Source organism: Pipistrellus hanaki (assembly GCF_964339955.1).
Source record: "Pipistrellus hanaki genome assembly, chromosome: X".
NCBI classification, from domain to species: Eukaryota; Metazoa; Chordata; class Mammalia; order Chiroptera; family Vespertilionidae; genus Pipistrellus; species Pipistrellus hanaki.
Genome location: NC_140524.1, coordinates 39,266,419 through 39,289,145, shown reverse-complemented (window position 1 = coordinate 39,289,145; position 22,727 = coordinate 39,266,419). Strand labels below are relative to the sequence as shown.

At 36.6% G+C, this 22,727-nt stretch overlaps 1 protein-coding gene and 1 long non-coding RNA gene across 5 annotated transcripts in view; one reads left to right on the top strand and one right to left on the bottom strand.

Annotated features, from left to right (window-relative positions):
* Positions 1-4,847, top strand: part of LOC311615093 — a 629,078-nt gene extending 624,231 nt beyond the window's left edge. Inside the window, exon 3 of the long non-coding RNA XR_014793734.1 lies at positions 4,800-4,847. This is a non-coding gene — a long non-coding RNA (uncharacterized lncRNA). The remainder of the gene's footprint in view (positions 1-4,799) is intronic.
* The window catches only part of LRCH2 (leucine rich repeats and calponin homology domain containing 2), a 123,240-nt gene that overhangs the window by 23,410 nt on the left and 77,103 nt on the right, over positions 1-22,727 (bottom strand). For 3 of the 4 annotated variants that reach the window (XM_084870282.1, XM_084870281.1, XM_084870284.1), the window contains 5 exons: positions 21,296-21,361; positions 17,120-17,168; positions 16,925-17,041; positions 2,604-2,648; positions 233-283 (listed from right to left, as the gene is read on the bottom strand). In XM_084870282.1, the coding sequence (XP_084726408.1) occupies positions 233-283; positions 2,604-2,648; positions 16,925-17,041; positions 17,120-17,168; positions 21,296-21,361 (328 nt within the window). The remainder of the gene's footprint in view (positions 1-232; positions 284-2,603; positions 2,649-16,924; positions 17,042-17,119; positions 17,169-21,295; positions 21,362-22,727) is intronic. The other variant, XM_084870283.1, reaches the window with a different exon arrangement.

Genomic DNA, 22,727 nt, shown 5'->3' with positions numbered 1-22,727 from the left:
CTCTGATCCATAAGCATTTTCCAATAAGTAACTTGTTATATTTATTATGGATATTTGTACAAAAATATGGTAGTGTTCTTAGAATTCTTTATAGGCTAGGTTTGTACAAATAAACCTAAATGCCTTTCTAAATTATGGGTGAATAAATTGCACTGTAAAAAAAAAAAAGGTGAGGTTAGAGAGAAGAGACAAGAAAGAAACCTATGTACACATATAAAAAAAGAACTTGTACCTCAGATGATACTGGAGATTGTGGTGACATGTTAGCATTATCACTGTCTTGCTAAAATATAAAAATAAAAAGATGAAAAATGAAATTAAAACATGAATGATAATTTAGACATATAAAAAGAAAACTGAAAATTGTTTCTGATCAACTGCTAAAGAAAAATCTAGAAAATACTGTCTACCACCTTGCTACTCAAAGTGTGGTCTCTGAACCAGCAGCATCAGCATCCTCAGAGAACTTGTTAGAAAGGCAGAATCTCAGGCCTCACCCAAGACCTACTTAATTAGAACCTGTATTTCAACAAGCTCCCCAGTCATTCATAAGCACTGTAAAGTTTTAGAAGTGCTATCCACTCAATAATATTTTCCTATAAATTTATTTCCTTTATATATCACAAAAGAAAAATCTTTTCATATTTCTTAGAAAAGATCCATATGTTAAGATAAATTTCTGATGGAAAATGGCATTAATATGTTACAATGTGAGGCAAGTGCACAAAGACTTGCAAAAATTCCATCACCCCAAATAAAAACATTTACCTGGGAAAGTATGTGTAGGTAATATAGGCTTAGAAAAAATTACAAAGAATTTAATTGCATAAAATAATATTAAGTAGCCCATGTTTTCTGCATGACTACTACCAACCAAATACAAAAATCTTAACATTTAATCTTGAATATGCACACCACATAGGACATTTATTCACCATTCAACATATGATTACTAACTACTTACTATACACGGAGTGGCCAAATTATTATGATCTCTGAAGGCATAATAATCTGGCCACTCAGTGTGTATCCTATATAATAAAAAGCTAATATGCAAATTGTCCTCTTGACCAGGAGTTCGACCAGCAAGCAGGCCAGCCAACCACCGTCCCCTCCCCCTGACCAGGCCAAACCCCACCCATGTACAAATTCATGCACTGGGCTTCTAATACACACATACACACACACACACACACACACACACACTGAGTGGCCAGATTATTATGCGTTCAGAGATCATAATAATCTGGCCACTCAGTGTATATCAGATACTGTGCTAGACATTAGGAATACAGAAATTTAGTAAAATCATCCACTCAAGGATCTCTCAGTCTAGAGGGAAAAATAGATTCAGTCATACAGGTAATACAACCTTCTCTCAGTAAAACAAAAGAGTTTTGAATGACATATTATGAGGCACACATAAGGGATAATTGGAGAGATGATGGCAGTGGTTGAGATAAGCAAATTTCCTGAATAACAAGAACTAAGTAGATGTTTGCCAGAAAAAGAAAAGAATAGCATTCCAAGATGAGAGGACAAAACAAAGGCACAGAAGCAATGAATGAAGAATGCAGAAAGCTTTTGAGCAGTTCCCTATTTCTGGAGAGTAAGGTGAAAGGAGGGCAAATCGGGATTTGAGGCTGATATAAGCAGGGGCTTGACTAAGGACTTAGAATTTACCCTCCAAATGATGGGGATACACTGAAGCTTTCTAAGCAAGGGAATGGCCTGATCATATTTGTGTTCTTTGAAACCATCATTGTGGCTGCAGGGAGAAAGGACTAGAGCAAGGAAGGAACAGGTGAGCAAGGATGCTACTGCTGTAGTAAAGGCAAGAAATGATGAGGGCCTGGGACAGGACAGAAAGAACACATGTGCAGGTGGGGGTTGAATTCAAAATATTTCAGTATCAAAAAAAGGTATGTCTTGATAACTGATTAGATATTGAGGCAGGCAGGACAAAGTGGATAAAAAATATAAAGGGACAGGGGCAACGGCCACGCTGAAACACTAGAGTTCAGAGTTCAGCAAACGTTTTCTGCATTTCATAAAATTAAAGGAGTTTTCAGAAGCCCTGCCAAGAACCAACATAAAATTAAATACCAATACCTCCAAGCAAACTACACAAAGCTTAAGTATCAGTGAGACTATCATCTGAAAAATTCTAGGCTGCTGCATAGCTTAAAATGGTGAGGTAAAAAATTTATAGTAATGCACAAACTGTAGAAATCTAAGTTTAAATGTAAAATAGAACACAACATTTATGTAAAGAGATTAATAATTTCCAAACAAATCTCAACTGACCACTAGGTTGATTTAGGAAAATGTAAAAATTTTGAATTTCTGAATTTCAATTTCAAGACGAATGTTAGAATTCTAAAATTGAACTATTGGAATTACAGAAATTATTGGAATACAGATATTATATGATTAAATTAATACTTATATGGTGATGCTCAGTTTTTATTGCTTGAGAAAACCTAGGCATTAAATCAATAACAAAGACACTGAAAGATAGATTACATTTTACTCTGATTGCACCAACTACATATGAAAAGTAAATATTTTAAAAACTTGGTAATATTACCCTCTTTTCTCACCTCATCATTTTCATTGCCACTTGAACTCTTCCTTGATGATTTATACTGAAAAATATTTAAAACACATACTGTAATTTTCCTTGAACATAAGAATTCTCTACTAGTAAATTATATGAGATGTTTATTCATATTTTGCTATTTTATTTAAACTATGTTATATTAAGTTTAATTACATAACCAGTTTAAGTAGTCCTACTACTTACTAATAGTTAACACATACAGTACTTTCTATGTGCAAGGCATTGTTTTAAGTATTTTACGTATATCAAATAACAATTCCTCCCTAAACCAATCCATTTTTCATTAATTTCGTTTTTCAACCTGAGGGTTGCATTAAATCCTCCTTTTTCTTAATATGCTATATCCAATATGTCATCATGTCACTTGTTTTATCTCAGACTTACTTCTGAATTCTCATACTATCACCCTATTGTAGGCCCCCATTATCTCATATTTAGTCTAATCTCACCATTGGAAGATATCATCTATATTAAGAAACCTACGGATTTCGGGTAAAAAACAAAAACAAATAAACAAAAAAAAAACACCACCACTAAATTAAATGTATATATTGACTATATAATAGTAATAGTGATAATAGCTAACACTATGCCAGCACTTACTATATACCAGGCACTAATTGAAATGTCTTACAAGTCAGACACTGATTGATGTGTGTCACATCTATTTACCCATTTAATTTTCATATCAACTCTGAAGTAAATACTATTATCTTCATTTTAAACTTAGGCATAGAGGTGATATGGTCAATATGAAAAAATGCTAGTATGTGAAAAGTGCTTCTTAGAATCAAGGATATACAGTATGTCAAACACTAGTGTGTTCTTACTTCTAATTCACCACCACAAATAATCTTTCAAATCAGTGCAGATTAACCTTCTCCAAGCACCACTTGTAACTCATGACTCTTCTGTTGGAAAACCTTACTAACTTCTGGATTATGTCCAAATTACTTTGCCTGGCTTTCAAGGTTGTATTTAATGGCCCCATTTCCTTATGCAGCTTTATCTTCCATAATTCTTCAAAAAATAAATAACCCACCTGGTAATTCAACCACTAATTGGGGGCTGAGAAATATTAGAGGTTACAAATATAAATCTCCTCTGTCTCTCCTGTGATTTCTATCAGGGTACTTGTTCTTTCCAGGTGATCCTGGACATAGCTACAATATGCTTTCAATCCATTCTTCCAGGCTGCCACTAAATGGAATCTGCAATGTGTGAATAAATCCATTTGCTATCCAAAGGTATGATCCCCACTTATGTAATTTATTCTTGGTTTTATTCTACTCCAACAAAACAATGACATTTGGATAGCAGACAACAGGACTCCAAGATGGCATCAGTCATATCGGCAGAGAGCTATGGATGTCAAAATAAGGGAGCTGCCAAGCTGGAAACTGATGCAGGATTTTATCCCTAAAGGCATTGTTTGAATGTTTCTTAGAGGTTACTATCAATTGGTATTACATAAGTATGTCACTGTGAAGAAAGGAGCATTACTGTGGTTTCTATTGTGCTGGCAGCTTAGGTACTTTTCCACTACTGCCTATCTTTTAAATATATTTTATTGATTTTTTACAGAGAGGAAGGGAAAGAGATAGAGAGCTAGAAACATCCATCAGTTGCCTCCTGCACACCTCCTACTGGTGATGTGCCCGCAGCCAAGGTACATGCCCTTCACCGGAATCTAACCTGGGACCCCTCAGTCCGCAGGCAGATGCTCTATCCACTGAGCCAAACCAGTTAGGGCACTACTGCCTTTCTTACAAGGAGCTCAACAGTAAGCATCTACTCAAGTATCACAGAAGAAGGCCCAGTGTGGAGGGGAGAGTCTGCATTCCTGACCAGGGGCTTTCTTTGCTAGTCACCCTTGATCTTTGCTAAATGCTTTCATATTCTAATTGAGAATTAACATCCAATAATAGATGATTAATACAAAACAAAGTGACATTTGAGTGAATAAAGCTAATATTTATTAAGTATACTGGTATACTCTGTGGCAAGTACTACTCTAAGCCCTTTACATTACATCATTCAATATTTACAATTCTGTAAAGAAAGATACTATTCTAGAAGCCTCGATTCTTAACCAGTATGCTATGTGCTCCCATCTTTAAATCCTGAATAATTAGTAGAAATTTACGAGAAATGAAAGGGCTCATGGGATTCCCAGAAAAAGAAAAGCACAAAGTAATAAAAAAAAATAAAAAAAAAAAAAAAAGTTCAGCCTCTGCAGAAAACAAAGTAATGTGACTAATGAGGTAAGTGAATTTTGACAGGAAATAAAACTTAGAGAAGCAGTTAAGTATGGCCCATGACATTTTTAAGTTGTCCAAATTTTACGTTATTAATAATGGGGAGCCAATAAAAACATTTAAGTTGGGAAATTCTCAAAAGCTGTGAAACCAGCCGGGACCGGTTTGGCTCAATGGATAGAGCGTCGGCTTGAGGACTGAAGGGTCCCGGGTTCGATTCCGGTCAAGGGCATGTACCTTGGTTGCGGGCATATCCCCGGTGGGGGTTGTGCAAGAGGCAGCTGATCGATGACTCTCTCTCATCGATGTTTCTAACTCTCTATCTCTCTCCCTTCCTCTCTGTACAAAATCAATAAAATGTATTTAAAAAAAAAAAAAAAGCTGTGAAACCAGAGAAAGGGCGGTCATTAAGAAGTCATTCATCTAACCATTTTTAAAAAGAAGTTATTGTAATTACCCAGACACACACAAAAAAATGAGGATTTCAACAAAAGCCAGGATAACTGAGATGGAGAAGAGATGATGAATTGGAAAAAAAAAGAAAAAAAAAAAAAAGATGTTCAATTAACATCCTGGTGACCAATTAGGTGATGGAATGAGGGAGGGAAAGACGAGAAGGACGGAGGTGTAAATAGACAATAAAGTAGACACCACTACCATTAACAAAAATAAATAAAGCCCGCCAGCATGGCTCAATGGTTGAGCATTGACCTATGAACCACGAGATTAAGGTTCATTCCTGGTCAAGGCACATGCCCAGGTTGCAGGCTTGATCCCCAGTGTGGGGCATGCAAGATACAGTCAATAGATGTTTTCCTCTCATCATTGATGTTTCTATCTCTCTCCCTCTTCTTTACTCTCTATAATCAATAAAAATACATTAAAAAAAAAAGAATAGAAAGGAGCAGACCTGGCTGATGTGGCTCAGTTAGTTGGGCATAGAGGCACTGAAAGGTTGTCGGTTAGATTCCCTGTCAGGGCACATGTCCAGGTTGCGGGCTTGATCCCATAGCGGATATGAAGGAGACAGCCAGTCGAAGTTTTGGTCTCAGTCTCTCTCTCTCTCTCTCTCTCTCTCTCCCCTTCCCTTTCTATCTCCCTTTCCCTCTTCCTTTCCATCTCCCTCTCCTTCTCCCTCTTCCTTTCTCTCTCCCTCTCCCTCTCCTTCTCCTCCCTTCCTCTCTCTCTAAAAGTCAATAAAAATATTTTTTAAAAAATAGAATAGAAAAGAGGAGCAAGTTCCATGATGAATGGCCAGGAAGGTGAGACATATTGAATGTGAAATACGTGTAGGGCACCAAGACAATTAGAAACACAGGTTTGGAGACCAGAAGTTCAGACCCAGATGAATACAAGAGACATCTGGAGTCATAAAAATTTCAGAGAGTTTTTAGTGTAATAAAAAAAGAATGAGACCTTAAAGAGAAAGCAGAAGAAAACTTAGATAAGAACATAAAAATGAAAACAGACAAATTAGGGAAGAAAAATGTGAGGTATAAATAAAAAGGAGTTTCAAAAAGAAAGATGTGGTCATCACTGTCAAATGCTACACTGGATTTTGCCTTTAGTAGGTTTATGTGAAGAGATATGGCAACAGCTGAAAGGGAAATCTGGGATAATGGTAAAGATCTGAACTTATTTATAAGATGGAAGGTAAAGAGGTAAAAAGGACATAGAAAATGAGGGGATAATTGATAATGAAAAGAAACAGAGGATGATGCAGTCAATAAATAATGAGACTTGTATTATTGTTACTTAACTACTATTCTAATTAAAAATGCCTGTTATACACGAAAACTTAGATGCTACTATGTTTTTATTACTATACATATTTAAAGGTCCAAAACCTAATATAAACATAGCTTTGAAAATATTCTATAAGGCCAACTTTTTACTAATTCTACTCAGTTGTCCTCAGTTAATATTAGTCTGAATAACTAAAGTTTTATTATAGTCAAACGTAAAAAACCACAATAAAGGCCTGTTCAGAAACGGAAAGGTCAGTTCATCTTTGAAGCTTACATTATTTTCACAGGAAAGACAGTAAGTGTGCACAAACTCTGACTCAGAATAAAGCAGGTTATTTCACAAGCTCACTTGGCTTCCTTATTCCACTATAAAAGTAACTATGATCATAAATAAATAAATGAATATATATATATATATATATATATATCCTATCTAATAAAAGAGTAATATGCAAATTAACTGTCACTCCAACACACAAAGTGAATGGCCCCATGTGGTCAAAGACGGCTGCCCCCATGTGGACACAAGATGACCACCACAAGATGGCCAGCAGAGGAGGGCAGTTGGGAGGGTCCAGGCCTGCAAGGGAGGGCAGTTAGGGGTGACCAGGCCTACAGAGGAGGGCAGTTAGGGGCAATCAGGCTGGCAGGGGAGTGGTTAGGGGGTGATCAGGCAGGCAGGCAAACGCAGTTAGGGATAATCAGGAAGGCAGGCAGATGAGCATTTGGGAGCCAGCAGTCCTGGATTGTGAGAGGGATGTCCGACTGCCCATTTAGGCCTGATCCAACCAAGATTGGGCCTAAATGGGCAATCAGGCATCCCTTGAGGGATCCCATATTGGAGAGGGTGCAAGCTGGACTGAGGGACACACCCCATGTGCACAAATTTCGTGCACTGGGCCTCTAAAATATACATATATATCTCCTATCTAATAAAAGAGTAATATGCAAATTGACCGTGCCTTTGCTACCCCACAAGCCACACCCACCAGCCAATCAGCGTGACTATGCAAATAAACCCAACGAAGATGGCTATAGCTATAGAGAGCAGGAGGGAGGCTTGGGTTTCCCCAGCAATGGAGGAAGCAAAGCTTTCCACCTGCCCTTGCCAGCCTAGGCCTCCACTCAAGGCTACGAAGCTTCAATTATAGAAGGTAAACAAATTCCAACAGAAATGGCAGCAGCCACGAAGCAAGCAGGAGGCTTGGCTCCACTCCAGGCTACAAAATTTCAATTGTAGAAGATACATAAATCCCAGATACCAGGGCCGCTGCTTGGATTGCCAGGGGGTGTGGCCAGCCTGCAAACCACTACAGGCCCCTCACCCAGGCCACCCCACACCCCAAGGGAACCTCCACCCTGATCCAGGCCATCCTTCAGGGCAAACCAGCTGGCCCCCACCCGTGCACCAGGCCTTTACCTATCTAATAAAAGAGTAATATGCAGATTGATCATCACTCCAACACACAATATGGCTGCCCCCATGTGGTCAAAGATCCTGCCCCCATGTAGACACAAGATGGCCACCATAAGATGGCCAGCAGAGGAGGGTAGTTGAGAGGGACCAGGCCTACAAAGGAGGGCAGTTGAGGGCAATCAACCCAGGGGAGGGCAGTTAGGGGTGACCAGGCTGGCAGAGGAGGGAAGTTGAAGGTGACTGGGCCTGCAGGGAAGGGCAGTTGGGGGGACCAGGCCTGCAGTGGAGCAGTTAGACATCAATCAGGCTGGCATGGGAGTGGTTAGGGACAATCAGGAAGGCAAGCAGGTGAGCCATCTTGTGCCCCATGTGGTCAAAGATCCTGTCCCCATGTGGACACAAGATGGCCACCACAAGATGGCCAGCAGGGAAGGGCAGTTGGGAGGCACCAGGCCTGCTAGGGAGGACAGTTGGGAGGCACCAAGCCAGCAAGGAAAGGCAGTTGAAGACAATAAACTCTGCAGGGGAAGGCAGTTAGGGGTGACCAGGCTGGCAGAGGAGGGAAGTTGGGGGCAAACAGGCTGGCAGGGGAGCAGTTAGGTATCAATTAGGCTGGCAGGGGAGTGGTTAGGGGGTGATCAGGCTGGCAGGCAGAAACAGTTAGGGGTAATCAGGAAGGCAGGCAAGTGAACAGTTGGGAGCCAGCAGTCCTGGATTGTGAGAGGAATGTCTGACTGCCCATCTAGGCCCAATATTGGTGTTGGTTATCCCTGGAGGGGTCCCAGATTGGAGAGGGTGAAGGCTGGGCTGAGGGACACCTTCCCTCCATGCACAAATTTTGTGCACGGGGCCTCTAGTGTGTGTGTGTGTGTGTGTGTGTATGTGTGTGTATGTATATGTATATATATATATATATATATATATATATATATATATATATATGAACACTTATCTTGGGGGTTAGTCTTTAAATTACAATATTGTACTGTATAAAATTAGATATATTTTATGAGTCATTATAATGTTTTGTCACAATGAGAGTGGGGAAAGACATGTAATGAGAATAGAGCCACAGTTGTCTAAAATTAATTACTCACCTCACTAACTATAGATAAGTTTTCTTACCCTCCCCTTTCCATGTTACACTTGTAGTTCACAACTGCACATAGCTATCTTCTCCATCATGTGTGTATATAACCAGCCAACTGACAAGGTGGGCAAGGGGCTCAAAGCAGACTTTCCAGGATGACTTCGACTATTCTCCCATACTGCTGGCATTATTTGAATAAATGCTCATATATGATTCAACCCTGCCTCTGCTTAATTGGCTCAAATAGTGACAGGTAATCCAGACCCTTAGGTTGTCCAGTTACATATATGTGGCGACTCTGTTGGGACCCCCAGTGGGATTTCTTCCAAGGTGAGTTCTGGAGATCCTGCTGGGTGTGGGGACTGGTGAGTTCCTGGGACTGAAATTGGGACTTTACTTGCAGCTCTGTCAGAAATTTTCCTTTGGAGTCCATTGTCAGCTCCAGCAATCTCCTTCCTCTTATCTACGTTGAATCAAGCATTTTTGTATGATAAGAGGAATCAAGCATGTTTATATGGCAGGAGAAGTATTGCTGCTTCTTGTCTGGGCTTCTTTATAAGGAAGCATATAGTGCATAAGCATGCATTTACTGGGTGAGCCTGATCAGGTCCTGGTGACAAAAGACCTCCAGCCGTCCTTGTCTGGTCTCTGAGCCCTTAATCTGATCTACTCTAGGAGGAGAGACATTGCTCTGCTTCGGTGTTTCATTTTTTATTTTTAAAGCAGGATTTTCTGAGGTTTCTGTGGCTTTGCGTGCCTGCCTGTAAATATTGAACATACAGTGTCTCTGTTGATGGTTGCTTTGTGTCTCTTTACTGTCTAATTTAATTTAAAGATGGGGCACATTTCACTTGGTTGGGGGCTCCAGCAGCTGAACCCTTGGCAAGGATAGAAGGATCTTCCCAGCAGCTGGCAAGAGTTCTTTATCTCAGGGACACTCCCTGCTCTCCCCTCTCAAGACATCAGCTCCAGTAAGAGTTCTTATCTTTCAGTAATATAACTTTGGTTACAGATGTTATTTTCTTTCTTTTTATCTTTTGGGGACTTGGTTTTCACTTTACTGTTTTATGAACATTGGGAATCTTGTCTCTGCTGTTTGGCTCTGAGTGGCTTTGGCCACTCAGACTTTGTGAAGGTAATTGCTATGCAGGTTGGTATGAGATAGATTCACTCACCTTTTCTCCAGCCTCCTAAAAGTTTTCAAGGTCATGTTATTCTTGTTACAAAATTTGCCAAGAAAATGCCTTGGGTAATAATTGGCTTTAAAATCTCCCAGAGTTGTTAAGACATAATGAATAGATATAACTAAAATGAAGGGTTTTAATAAAGTGTTACAATTGAATTGTATTTATCTAAACATAGTTTTCCAAAGTCTTTAGTAACTTAGATAGCTTAAAACTTTAGAGTCTTGGTGAGTTAAATATTAAAAATTAAATATCTAGATATTTTGAAATAACAGGATACTGAAATATTAATTGATCTGAGTTTGCCTACTTTGGGCTTCTTATTGCAGAGAAGTTGGAGAATGGATTTAAATGTATTAATGAATATATCTTATGTTTTTATTTGAATTATATTTCTTAAAAATGTGAATGTATTGCTAATTTGAGAAATGTTAATTACTTAATTGTCACATAAAAATTGTTTCTAAAAGTTAAGAATTCCAAAATTATTGGAAAAAAGTTATATAGTGTTGATAATAGAAGGAATGAGGTATATAGATGCATTTTAAAGGAAAAAAGAAAGTAGGTTATTCTAAAACTGGTTATTTTAAATGGGTACAAATGTTTGTGAAAATCATAAAAGGGTTGTGAAAATAAATTTTTTTTTAAAGAAATAGGTGTGACCTATTTTTTTAAAAGTATATTTTATTGATTTTGTACAGAGAGGAAGGGAGAGAGATAGTTAGAAACATCGATGAGAGAGAGTCATTGATCAGCTGCCTCTTGCATACCCCTACTGGGGATATGCCCGCAACCAAGGTACATGCCCTTGACTGGAACTGAACCCGGAACCTTTCAGTCCCCAAGCCGACGCTCTATCCATTGAGCCAAACTGGTTTCGGCTGAAAAGAAATCTTAAAAGGAAATTATAGGTATACTAAATAATAAATCTAATTTGATAAATAGATCTTAAACTAATACACTATTTGTTTGGTTCTTTTCCAGGATGTTAAAAGGGAAGGATGCCATGTGAATTGCATTGTAATTAAATCTATAACTGTGTCATTTAAAATTTTTTTGTCATTTACAGTCATTGTTTTACTCTGATACATTTACAAAAATGTTACATTGTCTGAAAGATCCATGGAAAGGAATCTGATTTATTTTAAGCTACATATCTTGGAGAATAAACTTTCAGATCAGCCCCTTGAACTGGATGACAATTATTAAAACTCTATAGAGTATCTGGATTTATATAAATACTGGCAAGAAGAATCAGGAAAAAGGGAATTTGACTATAGGACTGAATGAATTAAAAATAATTATAGTTTTTATAATTTTTTGAAAGTATTATTGATTTTTAACCTTATTTTCTAGACATAAGGAAACTTGCTACTTTTCTTAAAGTACTTTAATAAATTATACTTTCATAGGCAATTTTGAGGCATTTATATTTTTCTCCCTACCTGATTTGGAAACTCTTAATGAGTGTTATTGTTCTCATGGTAATGTGTTTGTTTGCATAATCCCAATAAGAATCTGTTTTCTTCATAACAGGACAAATAAGGCAGTTTCCAATTGTGGTTTTATTAACCAACACTTTGCTGGACTGTCATGTCTGAGACATCCTAGGACTCTGGATGTCACCAGAAATCTCTAAGGAATGAAGACTGACTTTGAAGCCAATAAGCCCCTTAGATAAATAGCTTGGTACCTTGCTTGGTCACATGGTTCCTGGCAATCTTTCCAGGTATGGAACACAGATTACCTTCCTGAGAGATAGCAAGAAGGAACCTCAAGACACCTGTGGGGATCTCAAAAATTTGAGAAATTTACCCAGCTCTATTAGTATTGCAGGCAAAGGCTGATAGCAACTGTGTGGCTGGGCTTCTTTTCCCTGAGAGTTAACTTTCTTGTGAGATCCAGCAAAGCAGATTTTAAAAGTCTGTATAATCAATTGCCATTCCTGTTTTATTTATGCAAACAATCAGGCCAAACTGGAACTCAACTTAATACAGTAAATAAATTAGTCTGTTTTGGCTCTTTGATGAAAATGAGGGTAATCTGAGGGAGAAAAATTGTATTTCAATGGAAAGCATAATACCCAATTGTAGGTAATGAACTCCAATGCAGTGAACGGTCTTCAAAGTTTTGTTTTAAGGTTGTGCCTGTGTATGCCATACAGACCTCAGCACTTGGTGACATCACCAGAGATGTTCTAACTGCAATCTATCAGATTGTCACTGTGATTTCATTCCAGCAGAAGCCTTACATCTGGAAATATCAACTGATTTATGATTTACTATATTCATTAACCCTTATGTTTTGTGTTCTTCTGTTTCATAGAATGTATGCTAATGTCCCTGCTTTACTAACTGATTACACAAACAGTATGGGCCTCACTGTAGAAGCCATCTGCATCACTGTGTCCTAAAAATAAGACTCAATGGTTTGGACTCATAATTAAGTCAATGAAACATGAATGGTCTATATCGGCTTCACTTAAAATCGCTTTCCCCTCTTTGACTTCCTTCTTCACTTGTCAGACAGGGAGGACTTCAGGACTCCCCTCCCACGCCCCTCATCAGCAGGAAGTAGTAAAGAGACCCGATGTCCCTTTTCCCTCAAAGAATTCTGAGCCAAAATCCATAAGGGGAAAATTTAATAGGCCAGGACTGATATAGTTCAACAAGACATTTTCCATATAAAACTAATCTCATAGATATGAGATGATAACACTAACAGAGAGGAAATGAGAGTGGGGAAGGACATGTAATGAGAATAGAGCCACAGTTGTCTAATAATTATTCACCTCACTAATAATTATTAACTATAGATAAGAAGTTTTCTTACAGACCCTGGGAAAATGGAGGACAAAACAAGGCAATAAAAAGATAAGATGTCTCAATGGGGCCATTACTCCAAAAAGAAATACATTTTTTGAGCACAGACTAAGGACAGGACATGCTTTGATTTGGTTGCTGCACCTGGACCCTGACCCCCTCCAAGAGTTTTTCTCAGGAACGCTGAACATTCTCTGGTCCCAGGAAGGGGCTGAGCTGTTTGTAACATCATAGATGATTTGCCACCTTTTTATCGGACTCTGAGCTCCTGAAGGCAGGACTGCAGACTCTATCCTCCCCTTTCCATGTTACACTTGAAGCTTGCAGCTGCGTGTAGCTATTTTCTCCCTCATGTGTATATAACCAGCTAATTGGCAAGAGGGGCAGTCAGAGCAGATTTTGTGGGCAACCTACTGCTCTCCCATACTGCTGGCATTATTGGAATAAACGCTCATATATGATTCAACCCTGTCTCTGCTTAATTGGCTCAAGTGGTGACAGGCAGCCCGGACCTCTTGGCTGTCCGATTACAACAATAGTAATGAGATATATTTGAAGGTAAATATATATGGCATTTCAATAAATCAAATATCCTTAAAAGTAACTAAGTATAGTTAGTCTAATGTTCTTTAACTTTTTTGCATTCAGAAAATTCATGTGCTATCATTTTTATAAGAAATTAAAGCTACTCATTTACATGAAAAACAATTTATAAATAAGAAGTTAGATTTTCATATTTTATTGTGAATCTGATTAAAATATGAATACATTTCTGTAAAAGATTTTAAAATAATGTCTTTCTTAGATTAGCTTTACTTTGAGAAATGCAGTGATTTTATTTTGGCAACATGGACATTAAATTGTATTTATTAGAGTAGTACATGACAGTGGCCAGGGAGTCTGAAAGAGTTAATGTGGCACTCCTACAGTGATTTACTTATTCATATAACCTGACCAAATTTAACTTCTTGCTCACATAATCTGGCCATAGTTTCAGGGGCTTTTGTAAAAAACATACTACTACTCAAAATTACGCTTGGCAACTAGAAGTGATAATTGAGTGACACATACACACGCACACACACACACTTTTAATAAATATACTGAATAACAGCACCATAAATAATTTACATATAATACAAAGAAATCCCATGGCTCAGTCATTTATATGTGTTAAGCAAAAATTGCACAAAGCTCTCTGTTTCATAGCACAGCAAAGAAAAAGAAACCTTGCCTAAGTGATAATTTGATATAAATCTCTAGAGTAGCATATTTTAATATTTAATGAGCAATAAATCCATATTTATTTCAATAATTTATCTTATGAATAACCCTTTGAATTATCAGAAGGTAATTAAGAGAACTTTTATTTTTGAAAGACACTTCATAGAAATCAATATTTTTTATTAGATTATTACAGTTTAATGCTTCAATGATATTTTAATCATGAAAATACTGGACATTCTGAGTAATGGTTTATACTTAACTTAGAGAGTAGTATCTCAACTTTATAATTATTTTTACATTTTAGGAAATAATAGTTCAATTTTGTTCAAGTGTCCTAACACTGACATCTTCTGACTACTGAGCAGAACTACAGATCTCAAAATATTTCCCAGTGACTGAAGCTTATCTTTATATCTTTGTATCTATCCATCATTAAGTATGAAAGAACTTAGCATTTGTTGAATAATGATTATGTAATGGACACTTCAAAGATTATTTCATTTAATCTCTTAGCAACTTATAAAAATAGCAATATTTTTATATGGAGGTATGTTTAAACCATAAAAAAAAAATACTTATCAACAAATGATGATATTAATCAAATTATTGTCACCTCTTATCTATAGTTAGTGAGGTGAATAAAGTCTATTAAGACTTTATTGAGAAGTTCACCTGTATAATATTTTTAAAATAATAAAATGCATTTATTTGAAAGTGTTTATTCATTTGCTATTAGGCTATCTACATTAAGTAAACAGGCAGCATAGCATACACTATGGGTTTAAATCATGACTTAGATGCTTATTAGCTAAGTGACTGGAACATCGCCTCTCTGTGTCTTAATTTCCCCATCTGTAAAATAAAACTGATAATTGTCTTATTTAATAGGGTTGTTACAAAGATTACATAAGTCGATATTTTAAAATACTTAGTTCTGGCACTTAAGTGTTTTGATAAATAGACATTGTATGCTTTTATTATACCAATAGATTAAATAAATATAGTAAAATCTTTTATTAGTTAGAAATACTAAAATTTGCTGCACATCATCAGTCATTCATTAATTCTTATCTATTATATTTTATTGAATGCCTCTGTTCAAAGCTCCATAAACTAAAAGAAATGACTTTAAAATAAATGCCAATATGTAAATATAACTACAGATCTGTAAAAGGTTGGGATAAATAGATTTCACCATTACTGACCAGGGTTCTGCTTAGAATGTCTTTCCCTCTTCCCTACGTATTATTTCTTCATTATTTCTCGTATTGACCAGGTAACATAAAGCTCATTAAAAATATTCAGTAATTATTTGCTGAAGGATGAAATTCATCAGAGACTTTCTAAGACATATAACATTTTTGTTTTGGTCATATGATAATACTTCCAAATATATGTTATAACCCCATATAAAGAAACAAATCAATGTGCATAAAGACGTACTGGTGGCAAACAGAAAAACATGAAATATATTCCTATTTATTAGTGATACACACTTCAAGTGACCTATAATTTACCTTAGAACTATGTACTCTGATATAATAATTATTATTTTAAAAATATTTTTTTATTGATTTCAGATAGGAAGGGAGAGTCAGAGAAAGATAGAAACATCAATGATTAGCAAATAAATCATTGATCAGCTGCCTTCTGTACACCCCCTACTAGGGATTGAGTCCACAACCTGCATGAGCCCTGACCTGGAATTGAACCTTGACCTCCTGGTTTATAGGTCAATGATCAACCACTGAGCCATACCAGCTAGGCAATTATTATTATTATTAAATAAAGATTAGGCTTTGAGAAACAGAAAAGGTAAACAAAGACAACATAATTTGTTATTCATGGGTGAGAAGCTTGTTTGAACTGTTCATTTGATTCAGAAATTTCAATAATGGATTCTAACTTGAACTAAAGATTATAACAATTCCAATGACTGGCATCTGCAAATTAGCAAACCTAAACCAAAAATAGATAATATGACAATATTTACAAATGTCTATCATTAACACTATGCTAACTAAAAATTTGGGATAATCAAGATAGTCTGAGCTTTGAATTTAGTTAAAGGACCACCTTAAGATATCTACTAATATAATAAGAAGAAAAGAAAATGGCAGGGGAAATACTGCTAATCATATTTTAGACCACATAAATAGTATGTATTTACATAGAAACAATTAAATGCTAATTGCAAATACATGCCGACTATTTATTGAAACAAATCCAATAACTGATCTTCTTGGGGCAATTTTTTTAAAACATTACTACATATTTCTACAACCAGCAGTGTAGCAAACATTACATCTTTCTTGTAAAGAATTTGGAAAACCACAATTCAGATTGAGCTACTCATTCTTAATTGTTTTTAATTACTAAAATATTATGGATATAACTGAATTATGTTATCTGAATCACATACATGTAGGAAATTAAGATAAAATAACACATTTACTGTATTGTAACTAGAGTTATATTCTACCTTATTAGCATAAAACAAAACTGATAAAATCAAAACTAATTATAAAGTAAATTTTACAACTTTAATAAAGTACCTTGAAATATTCTTTTCTAATCTGTTTGCTCCGCCTCCTTTCTTCACTCTGCCAGATTATAGGTTGAGATTCTGGCCACCGTTGTTCATCTGTTTGATCCTTCTGATTTTCTAAGGGCTATAATAAGATAATTGCTTTTAACTAAATAAATGAGAACAAAATAATAGATATTATAATAATTTAATTTCCTCTTACCTGCCATGTGAGTGGTGATAATGGTGAATTAACTTCATCTGCTGAGACACTAAAAAATTAAAGATGCCTTAATATGTTAAAATATTTAGAATTACTTGTAGGTATACATTATGAATATGATATTATACACAGGCTCTTAGTCAAAAGGCTGAGAAGTAATCATCATAATTTTATAAAATTGTCTTTTTCTTTTCTACGAGAAATCTGAAGAATTTACTCATGCCAGTGCTTTGAACTAATAATATAAAACTTAAAGTTGACAAAAACACATTTTCTTCCCCAATTATAAACCTTAAAAAAAAATCAAAATGGTCCTATTTAATGTCACCCTAAGTACAGGACAATTCTAAAAACTTTTCAGAGGCCAAAAGAAATATAATATCTAGAGACATAAAAAGAACATATGATATATATTATATCAAAATTATTACCCAAAATTACAAAAAGAAAACCAAGTAATTTTTTTTGCTTATTGAATTACTGATTATGAGCCTATAACATTTCATTCTGATACATAGGGCAATGGTAGACATTCTTTTTATCTAGTTTATTTGTGGAGTAAGGTAAACTTTATGTAATTGCTAGATAACAGATTTGAACAAGGAGTTCCTTTAGAAAAAATACACAAACAAATGCCTACTAATATTATTCAACACTGTTATGAATCTTCTGTACAGTACAGTAAGAAAAGAACATTTAAAAATTACAAATTTCCAATATTTGTAGAAAATGTATTGCCTAAGGGGGAAAAACAAAAACAAAAAGTCTATTATTAACAGAAGTTATAGAAAAATATATAAAAGTTAAGAGCTTTCCTATATGTTAATTATAACAAAGTTATAATATATATTAGAAAACACATCATTTATAAAGGAAAGAAAAAGTAGAAGATACCTAGGGAAAAATCTTAACTAGACATGCACAAGGCCCACTTGGAAAAATTACAATTGTCTAGTACGGAACTTGAGTGACTGAAAAGTTCTTGGACAGAAAGATTAAATATTATAGATATAACCTTTCCTTCAAACTGATAGCTGAAATGAACTACAATAATAATTTTTTAAAATGCAAGAAGTATTTTTGGGCTTGTTTTGGAAATTTGATAAGAGTTACACAATTAATTTGGAAGAATGGATGACCAAGAAAATTTACATAATAAAGAGACTTTTCTACTAGGAAATTACATATATCCTATTAAGTTACAGAAATACATTAGTACTAGTTTTAGCATCTATAGATTTTTCAGTGGAACAGGCATAGAGGACCACAACTAGAACAACTTATGATAAAAGTGAAATTTAAAAGCATTGTGGAAATGATAGAATATGCAACAAATAAGGATGAGACAACTGGTTAACCAATGATAAAATATAGAAATAAAAAAGAAAAGGGGGAAGGAGAAAAGGGAGAAAAAGAAGAGAAGAAGAGAGGGAGAAAGGAAAAAACTAGATTTCTAACATCCTATCAAATACCAAAATTAATGGACTGAAAGATTTATATATATAACTAAAGATAAAATGACATAAGTATCTGAAAAATTTTAAATGTTTGAATGGAGAAGGCATATGGGAAAAACAATCAAAACTAAATACTGAGAAATTACTAAATACTGGCCAAATAAATGCAAAATGATTTTGTATTTATTTGTCCAGCATAGAATTAACAGTGAACAGATTTATACCCTGACTAAAAACAATAAAAGAACAAACAAAATATATAAAATTATACTTTGCAAGACATTAAATATTAGGACAAAAAAAAGAGACATATATCCCTTAGACCACATGTGTCAAACACAAGGCCCGCGGGCCAAATCCAGCCCGCCAGGCCTTGCAATGTGGCCCGCACCGCGCTGTCATCACTGCACTCCGCTGTCAGTTTATGACATTGTCAGTTTATGACTGTTCAGTAAACCATTCGGCCCGCGATTTAGGCTGGATTTTATTGTAGATTTTGGCCCCTTCTCTGATTGAGTTCGACACCCCTACCTTAGACATTGGTAACAAACAAGAAAAGCCTCAATTAGCTCAGATTATTGCAGGAAAGAGAATTTCCATGCCACAGGCCAAAGTGGAGGAACCAAGGTGGGGCTCATGGGGCTCCCTGAATTGAGGAAGCAAAGCTAGGAGCCAGGGAGAAAAGGTAGATGGAGTTAACAGGACAAAGTAACAAAGACAAGAACAATACACAGAGAAAAAACTTAAGAGCTCTACAGAGGCATCTAAACTTGGGTATGAAAAATCATCTAACCCTTAAACTGAATTCTGAAAGCCTAAGTAAAAAAGGGAAGAAGAAAGGACAATCCCAGCAGAGAGACCAGGATACAAAACATATGTGAAACTGTGTATCGCCTGGCCAGTGTGGCTCCATGGTTGAACATCAACTTATAAACCAGAAGGTCGTAATTAGATTCCTAGTCAGGGAAACATGCCTGAGTTACAGGCTCGATCCCCAGTAGGGGGCGTGAAGGAGGCAGCCAATCAATAATCAATTGATGTTTCTATCTCTCTCTTCCTCTCCCTTCCTCTCTGAAACAAATAAAAATATATTTTAAAAATAAAAATAAGAGTATTATTGTTCCTAACTGCAGAGGTGCCAGTGAAAGAGCTCATGAGATGAGGCTCTGAAGGTAGGCAGAAACTCACTTCAATCTGGGTTAAGCCAAACACTTTAAGCTTTATCCTAAAAATTAGAAAGAACCGTTAGAAAATAATAAATGGGAGTTATATAATTAGATTTGTGTCTAAGAACCATCACTCTTATACCAGTGCAGAATACATATTTAAAAGTAGGCAAAAGTGAAGGTAGGAGGTATGTTGGGGGCTGTTGCAGTAATCTAGGTGGAAAAAGGTAGGGCCTGAACCAGCACAATTGCAATGGAAAGGTTGAAATAGACGCTGGTTAAGCTATAATTTTCTGTGACTGGACAGGGAGGGGTGCATAGAGAGATGAATATCTGATGATTCCAAAGTTGCTGACTTGAGTGATGATATAGTGGTACATTCACTCAGGCACAATATATAGGAGAAAAATAGGTTTGGGGGAAAATAAGTAAAATTTGGACTGTGAGGTAGCAAGAAAAAGACAACAGTGGGATGAGTAGATCTGAAGGAAACAAAGTATTCTTTTCTTTTTAAAAAAATATATTTGTATTGATTTCAGAGAGGAAGGGAGGGAGGGAGAGATAGAAACATCAATGATGAGAATCATTGATTGGCTGCCTCCTGCACGCCCCCTAGTGGGGATGAGCCCCAACCTGAGCATGTGCCTTTCACCAGGAATAGAGCCTGGAACCCTTCAGTACAGAGGCCAGTACTCTATCCAGTGAGCCAAATTGGCTAGGATCAAAGTATTCTTATTACCATGTTAACAAGAGTGTGGTTAACACCACACTAGGGATTCTTGAGCCGGAAAACTGGGTTTGAAACCTCACTATACTACTTATTAGCTGTGTGACCTTGAACAAGTTATAATAATTTCTGAGTATCAGTCTTATAAAATGGGGAGGACAACAGTAACAAAGTCATAGAGTTACTGATGAGGATTGAATGAGATAATATATTTAAAACACTCAGAAGAGTTATGCTTATAACGAGCATTCAATAAATGTTAATTATCTCAATGTAGACATCTATACCCACTCACAGCCTTGGTCCTTTCCACTCCCATAGGAATGACTCTGGAGTTGAGTTTAATGTAAATTTTCAAACCACCAAAAAGAATAAATAGAAACTTTGAAGGTGTCTAGTTATCTGGAATTAATATATGTGGACTTAGAATATGTATTCATATAGAAGAACTTAGTAAAACCCAATTGCAAAGAAAAAAAGTAAATAATAACACAGAGAATAAACACAATCAATGATGAAGAAACACATTATTCCTGGCAGTAATAGTAATACACTAGATATTTGCTAAATGAATAAATGAATAATGATTCTACCATCAAGACAAAATGTATGTATGAACACAAAAGGAGATTAAATCAGCATTTTTTCTATTTGCTTATACCAAAAATAAACTTAACTCATGCTGTAACACTTTTCCTCTTTAAATTAAATAGTTATATTAAATCAATATCATTTATTTAATTAAAATCCACATACAGGAACATCACTGTCAGAGCATCAAGTCTCATAAAATATTAAATATAAGGACTAAAAAAAAATGTCATACCTCTTTTCGCATTCTACATTTTCTTTTGGCTTGTTTCTTGTAATAGAAGTTGAATGATTAAGAATCCTAGAATTAAAATTAACACATTAGGCCAGCCAGCATGGCTCAGTGGTTGAGCATCAACCTATGAACCAGGAGGTCGCAGTTTGATTCCCGGTCTGGGCACATATCTGGGTTGCGGGCTTGATCCACAGTGTGGGACGTGCAGGAGGTGGCCAATCAATTATTTTCTCTCATCATTGATGCTTCTGTCTCTCTCTCCCCTCCTCTCCGAAGTCAATAAAAATATATTTTAAAAAGTTAACACGTTAATTCCAAAATTTATTAAAGAGAATAGTACATCATACCTAATAATAGACAAACATGTAAATTGACTGTACCTTCCCTATGCCCACAGCCAATCAGAGTATACAAATTAACCGGACAAAGATGGTGGTTAATTTATATACATAGGTGCCCAGAAGCCTGGGACCTGGGAACTTTCTCTGCACTCAGGTCACTCCGAGATAGGCCCCACATGTGTCCTGAGCAACCTGGGAAGGGCCTTAGTTAGAGGGCTCCTGAGCAGGGGCAGAACTGGTGATGGGAGGGATCTGGTGTCCCTGTCCAGGTGCAGAGGCATTAGGCCTTGGTAAGGGTGGAGCTGGCAATCAGAAGGAGCTGGGGGGTTTCTGACCAGGCCCCAAGGAGGCGATTTGATTGGTATGAACCACAGAGAAAACACCTTTTCTGACCGCTCATTGGCTAAGCTCCCTGTATGCCATTGGTAATATTTTTAGTAGCTTGGGTATAAGAATCAAAAAAGGTGATCTAGGGCTTTTTCCACCACACTCCTGGAGTAAAAAACGAAGGTCCACTGCTGGAGGGCTAAGAAATGTCAATCCTGCCCTAGCTGGTTTGGCTCAGTGGATAATGACTAGGCCTGCCGACCGCAGGGTTCAGGTTGGATTCTGATCAAGGGCATGTACCTAGGTTACAGGCTTCTCCCTGGCTGGGGCCCAGGTCAGGGCTCATGCAGGAGGCAACCAATCAAAGTGCCCCTATCACACTGATGTTTCTCTCTGTCTCTTCCTCTCTCTTTCTTCCACACTCTCTAAAAATCAATGGAAACATATCCTCAGGTAAAGAAAGGAAAGAAAGGAAGGAAGGGAGGGAGGGAGGGAGGGAGGGAGGGAGGGAGGGAGGGAGGGAGGGAGGGGAAAGGGGAAAGGGGAAAGGGGAAAGGGGAAAGGGGAAGGGAAGGGAAAGGGGAAAGGGGAAAGGGGAAAGGGGAAAGGGGAAAGGGGAGAAAGGAAGAAAGGAAGAAAGGAAGAAAGGAAGAAAGGAAGAAAGGAAGAAAGGAAGAAAGGAAGAAAGGAAGAAAGGAAGAAAGGAAGAAAGGAAGAAAGGAAGAAAGGAAGAAAGGAAGAAAGGAAGAAAGGAAGAAAGGAAG